The 6,329-nt window shown below is 38.6% G+C and overlaps 1 protein-coding gene across 3 annotated transcripts in view; it reads right to left on the minus strand.

The window, feature by feature from the left end:
* jag1a (jagged canonical Notch ligand 1a) overlaps positions 1–6,329 on the minus strand; it is a 57,550-nt gene that overhangs the window by 33,883 nt on the left and 17,338 nt on the right. For all 3 annotated transcript variants that reach the window (XM_063009862.1, XM_063009861.1, XM_063009860.1), the window contains 5 exons: positions 6,097–6,329; positions 5,774–5,834; positions 4,550–4,680; positions 2,807–2,926; positions 257–370 (listed from right to left, as the gene is read on the minus strand). The exon at positions 6,097–6,329 is cut by the window's right edge and continues 25 nt beyond it. In XM_063009862.1, the coding sequence (XP_062865932.1) occupies positions 257–370; positions 2,807–2,926; positions 4,550–4,680; positions 5,774–5,834; positions 6,097–6,329 (659 nt within the window). The remainder of the gene's footprint in view (positions 1–256; positions 371–2,806; positions 2,927–4,549; positions 4,681–5,773; positions 5,835–6,096) is intronic.

Raw genomic sequence — 6,329 nt, forward strand, 5'->3', positions numbered from 1 at the left:
ACGCCTCCTTTACTTAGCCTAACAGGTACAGAGGTGACGCCTCCTTTACTCCATCATGTAACCTGACAGGTACAGAGGAGACACCTCCTTCACTTAACCTAACAGGTACAGAGGTGACAGAGGTCCCTCCATCATGTACCCTGACAGCTAGAGCCTCCTTTACCAACACTAACCTGTAATCAGGCCACGCTTTGCTCATTAGGACCGACAGGTACAGGGACCTGGATCAGGTACAGAGGAGGCGTTAAACACTCACTGATAGTGCAGGACGGGCCGGTCCAGCCCGGAGCGCAGCGGCACTCGAACCCCTGACTGCTCTCCACACAGCGGCCACCGTTGAAGCAGGGATCAGACAGACAGGCGTTATCCGCTATACAGAGAGAATGTGAGAGAGAATGTGTGTGAGAGAGAATGAGCATTCAACAATACTGAAGCAGCACTGAAGGTCCTGACTCTGGGTTTTCCCCTCTCAATCGCTCCCTCCATCCCTCCTCCTCCTCTTGGTGTCTCGCTCTCCTCCATCTCTCCCTCCCTCCTTCTCTCCCTTTATCTGATCCAGTTAGCGGAGTGGAAAGCCCCTCTGGCCTTTCTCACACCGACACAGACACCCAGACACCAAACCGATTCAACGGTGAGAAAAACGCCAATAAAAAAACAAGAGAAAACGCAAGAACAAAAATAAAACCACAAAAACATCTTTAACAGAAGAGAAAAAGAGGGAAAACACAAAGAAAACATAAAGATGCAAAAAAACAAACAAAAAAAAACACCCACCCAAACCCCCATCCCAAAAAAAAAAGAAGTTATATGAAGAAAACAGGCAAAATAAAACAGAGAAACTTGGTAATAAAAAATAAAAATAAAAATAATAATAAATCATATTCAGGTTTATCATTATAAAATATATTAAATATTTATAAAAAATATATAGAAGTAATATGAAGAAAAAAGGCAACAAAAAAAAATACAAATAATCATATCCAGGCTTATCATAAAAATCAAATACTTCATTATAAAAAAGATTAAATATATATACACCATAACATTAAAACCACCTCCTTGTTTCTACACTCAATGTCCATTTTATCAGCTCCACTTACCATATAGAAGCACTTTGTAGTTCTACAATTACTGACTGTAGTCCATCTGTTTCTCTAAGTGCTTTGTTACCCCCCTTTCACCCTGTTCTTCAATGGTCAGGACCCCCACAGGACCCCCACAGAGCAGGTATTATTTAGGTGGTGAATCATTCTCAGCACTGCAGTGACACTGACATGGTGCTGGTGTGTTAGTGTGTGTTGTGCTGGTATGAGTGGATCGGTCACCGTGTCCACTCACTGTCCACTCTATTAGACACTTCTACCTGGTCGGTCCACCTTGTAGATGTAAAGTCAGAGACGATCGCTCATCTCATCTATTGCTGCTGTTTGAGTCGGTCATCTTCTAGACCTTCATCGGTGGTCACAGGACGCTGTTGGCTGGATGTTTTTGGTTGCTGAACTATTCTCAGTCCAGCAGTGACAGTAAGGTGTTTAAAAACTCCAGCAGCGCTGCTGTGTCTGATCCACTCATACCAGCACAACACACACTAACACACCACCACCATGTCAGTGTCACTGCAGTGCTGAGAATGATCCACCACCTAAATAATACCTGCTCTGTGGTGGTCCTGTGGGGGTCCTGACCATTGAAGAACAGCATGAAAGCAGGCTAACGAAGCATGCAGAGAAACAGATGGACTACAGTCAGTAATTGTAGAACTACAAAGTGCTTCTATATGATAAGTGGAGCTGATAACATGGACAGTGAGTGTAGAAACAAAGAGGTGGTTTTAATGTTATGGCTGATCGCTGTATATAAAAGATCTAAAAAATATTTTTAAAAAGTAACAAAAAAAACAAATACATTTATTATATCTCTCAATGTAATAATATAATAACTAGATAAAATATCGAAATAAAAAAAAGAAGTAATGTGAAAAAATAGGCTAAAAAAACAAGAAAAAAATTAACAAAACACTAAATCAAAAAAATAAATACAATTTTTAAAATAATATATATCAATATAAAATATAATAATATAATAAATATATAAAAACATAAAATATATAAAAATTTAAAAGTTATATGAAGAAAACAAGCAAAAAGAACAAACAAGAAAACCAACAAACAAAAAATATAAATAAATAAATAAAAATATTAAGATTTAATAATATAAAAAAAAATCTATTTCATAAAAAAATATACGTGCAAAAAGCCTATATAATATAAATAAACAGTAAATATACAAAAAACATAAAAATATAAAATAAATTTAAATGAATGTTCAGGAAAAAAAAGAACAGAATAATAAAAAGCAACGGAAGAAAAAGTGAAATTCGAGGAAACAAAAGGAAAAAGAGAAAAGAAACTTTTTTTAACTGCTCTCATGGCTTGTCAGGAAACACACACACACACACTGAGAATAGGGGTGCGGAACCCACACGTAGAGGCGCATTCCTCTGCCCAAACGCATTAGCATCAAACCTACGCTGCACCCCGTCCCAACCCCACTCAGCCCCAGTCCCAGTTACAATCAGAACTGCTGCGCCGTCCCGTCCGGACTAAAATACACCATGTGGCCAAAAGTATGTGGACGTCCACTCTTCTGAGGAGGCTTCTCACGAGGCTTTGAAGTATGTCTGTGGGGATTTGTGCCCGTTCTGTCAAACTAGCTGGTCAGGAAAGCCTTAACTGCCTTGACTGGTCAGGTGTGTGACTGGTCTGCCTTGTGTGTGTGTGTGTGTGTGTGTGTGTGTGACACTCACCTCGTTCACAGTTCTGGCCGGAGTAACCATCGGGACATGAACAGTGGTACTTGTCGGGTCCTGTGTTACTGCAGGTTCCTCCATTCAGACACGGCTGCTGCGTGCCACAGGTGTTCAGATCTACCACACCCACCCACACACACACACACACACACACACACACACAGTGTTTAAATAAGACATGACCTACATTGTACCTGCTGATAATTACAGACATGACCCCCCCCGGTAATCTGTAGCAGTAATTATATCATCACGGTCAGTTCGGACTGAACCAGGCCGGCCCGAGGCTGCGCTCACGCTAAGCGCTCGACAGGTGGAAGGTTCGAAACTCAGAGGAGTTAAAAATGGGCAAGTCGAAACAACCAAAACCCCCTGAGCTCCGCCCCCCGGAGATGGATCGTTTTAGAAAACGTTCACTGTGTTCTTAGAAATAATAAATCAAATCTATAATAATAATAAATGAATATTAATAATACGTTTTATCGGTGTAGCGGCTTTCACAAGCAGAAGTTTCTTATTCATTTAATATTTACAATAATATATGTAACTACAAAATATAATAATATAATATTATGTACAAAAACAAAATATATATATATATTTAAAAAAACAACCCCACAAAACAAACAAAATAAATAAAAATAAAATAAGATATAAAGATTTTTAAAAATATAAAATGTATTAAAAACATAAAAAGAAATAAAATAAAGAAAACAAGCAAAAAAAATATAATATAATATAAATAAATAATAAGGATATAAAAATATATTTTAAAAAACTAACAGGAAAAAAAATCTGAAAACTAACAAAAAAAATTAATAAATAAAAATAAAATAGGATATAATCATTTTAAAAAATATATAAAATGTATACAAAATATAAAAAGAATATAAAGTAATATAAAGAGAACAGGCAAAAAAGCCTATATAATTTAATAAATAATAAAAATATAAAGAAATATATATAATATATATTAGTAACAGGAAAAAAAAGACTAACAAAATTAATCAATGAATAAAAATTAAATAAATATACAATTTATTGAAAAATATAAAAAGAAGTGAAGAAAACATACAAAAAGCCTATATAAAATTAATAAATAATAAAAATATAAAAAATATAAAAAAGAAAAGTTATATGAAGAAAACAGGCAAATAATAGAATATATAATAATATAAAAAATATATTTTTAAATACAAAATATAATAATAATTAATATTATATAGTATAAATAAATAATAAAAATATAAAACATATTTTTTTTAATTTAAATGAATAATAAAAATCTAAGTAAAAAAAAAAAAAAAAAAGAAGGAAACACTTTTAGTGCTTAGAAAAAAATAATATAAAATTTTATTTGTATAGCCTTTCACAAGCTCATAATCGCTTTATAAACAGAAGTTTCTTTGCCAATTAAAGGTAAAACTAAATTAAATAAATACATATATCAAATTTAAATAATTTACCAATATAAAATATAATAATATAATAAATGTCCACACATAAAATATATAAATATAATATAAAAAATAAATAAAAAGAAGAAATATAAAGAGAACAGGCAAAAAGCCTATATAACATAAATAAATAATAAAATTATAAACAAATATTTAAAGAAATACATTTAAATGAACGCTCAAGCGTTTGTCCTCGGAGGACGTTCACGGCGACGCCCACGTCTGTTCACGGTCCCAGAGCGCGGCTGGACGTTACGTAAACGTAACCCCGGCGATGACGTACCTTGATGGCAGAGCTGTCCTCCCCAGTTGGTATCGCACAGGCACTGCCAGGGTTCCACGCAGGTCCCGTGTACGCAGCCGGGGTGAGGGGTGCACTTATCACAAAACTCGCCCTGCCACCCGTACAAGCATCTGCACACACACACACACACACACACACACACGCAGAAAACTTAAAAACTCGTCACCTAACACACAGGCCAATCACGGACAAGCACAAGTGTAAATCCATCCAATCAGGGAGCTTCTTTTCACCAGCCAGTGGCGGATTTCAGCACTCTTTAGGTCATTAATTAGAGCTGGTGGTCACTTAAGAGAACCAGGATATAAAGTGACCATTACATACAGAAACGCAAGTGTAAATCCATCCAATCAGGGCACTTCTTTTCACCGACCAGTGGCGGGTTGACACTCTTTAGGTCATTAATTAGAGTTCATGGTCACTTATGACATAAACCGGGACATAAAGTGACCGGTACATACAGAAGCGCAAGTGTAAATCCATCCAATCAGAGCACTTCTTTTCAACGACCAGTGGCGGATTTCAGCACTCTTTAGGTCATTAATTAGAGCTGGTGGTCACTTAAGAGAACCAGGACATAAAGTGACCGGTACATACAGAAAGCGCAAATGTAAATCCATCCAATCAGGGCACTTCTTTTCACCGACCAGTGGTGGATTGACACTCTTTAGGTCATTTATTAGAGCTTGTGGTCACTCATGACATAAACCGGGACATAAAGTGACCGGTACATACAGAAAGCACAAATGTAAATCCATCCAATCCTGGCACTTCTTTTTACCAGCCAGTGGCGGATTTTGACACTTTTTAGGTCATTTATTAGAGCTTGTGGTCACTTATGACATAAACCAGGACATAAAGTGACCGGTACATACAGAAAGCGCGAGTGTAAATCCATCCAATCAGGGCACTTCTTTTCACCAGACACTCTTTAGGTCATTAAATAGAGCTGGTGGTCACCCATGAGAACCGGGACTCAAATTGACCGGTACAGAGAGAAAGCGCAAGTGTAAATCCATTCAATCAGGGCACTTCTTTTCACCAGCCAGTGGCGGATTTTGACACTTTTTAGGTCATTAACCAGAAAAATGACCAACGGTTTTGGACTGGAGGTACCGGTTGTCACCTAATGGTCAACTGAGAGACATTTAGGCCAAGGGTCCAGTTTAAAAGGAGCATTCTCAAGCTTAGCAGTTAGCTTACCTGCACTCTCCGGGACTCTTGCAGGATCCGTGATTGGGACTGCAGCCCTGCCGGCAGATCGCTGGGTGAGAGAGAGAGAGAGAGAGGATGTGAGAGAGCTTACTCTTGTGTGTTGCGAGTGTTATCAGCCAAACATGATGTCACTTCCCCCTCTCTATGCGGGAACGATGAATGAACGAGGGAAAAAGCTAAATCTACCGGCGCAGCGCTAATCCCACATGATCCCGCCGCGGATCTGAGCGGAGACGCCATAGCGACCGCCACAAATCCACCCTCAATACGGCTAAACAAACTTCCCAGGACCTGCCAGTGTGTGTGCTCACCCTTGCCGCACTCGGGGCTCGCCCAGCCCTCCAGGCAGGTCTTGTTCCCGTTGTGGTCGCAGTTGTAGTGGCCGAAGAAGTCGTCCCTGGGCCGGCAGAACTTGTTGCAGCCGAAGCCGTAGTAGTGCTCGTCGCAGGTGACGCGGACCTGGAAGTCGTACTGGACCACGGCGCCGCTGCGCTTCAGCGTCTGCCACTGTGGACCCGGGTTGATCATGCCCGACTGCACGGTC

Source organism: Trichomycterus rosablanca, chromosome 15, assembly GCF_030014385.1.
Source record: "Trichomycterus rosablanca isolate fTriRos1 chromosome 15, fTriRos1.hap1, whole genome shotgun sequence".
NCBI classification, from domain to species: domain Eukaryota; kingdom Metazoa; phylum Chordata; class Actinopteri; order Siluriformes; family Trichomycteridae; genus Trichomycterus; species Trichomycterus rosablanca.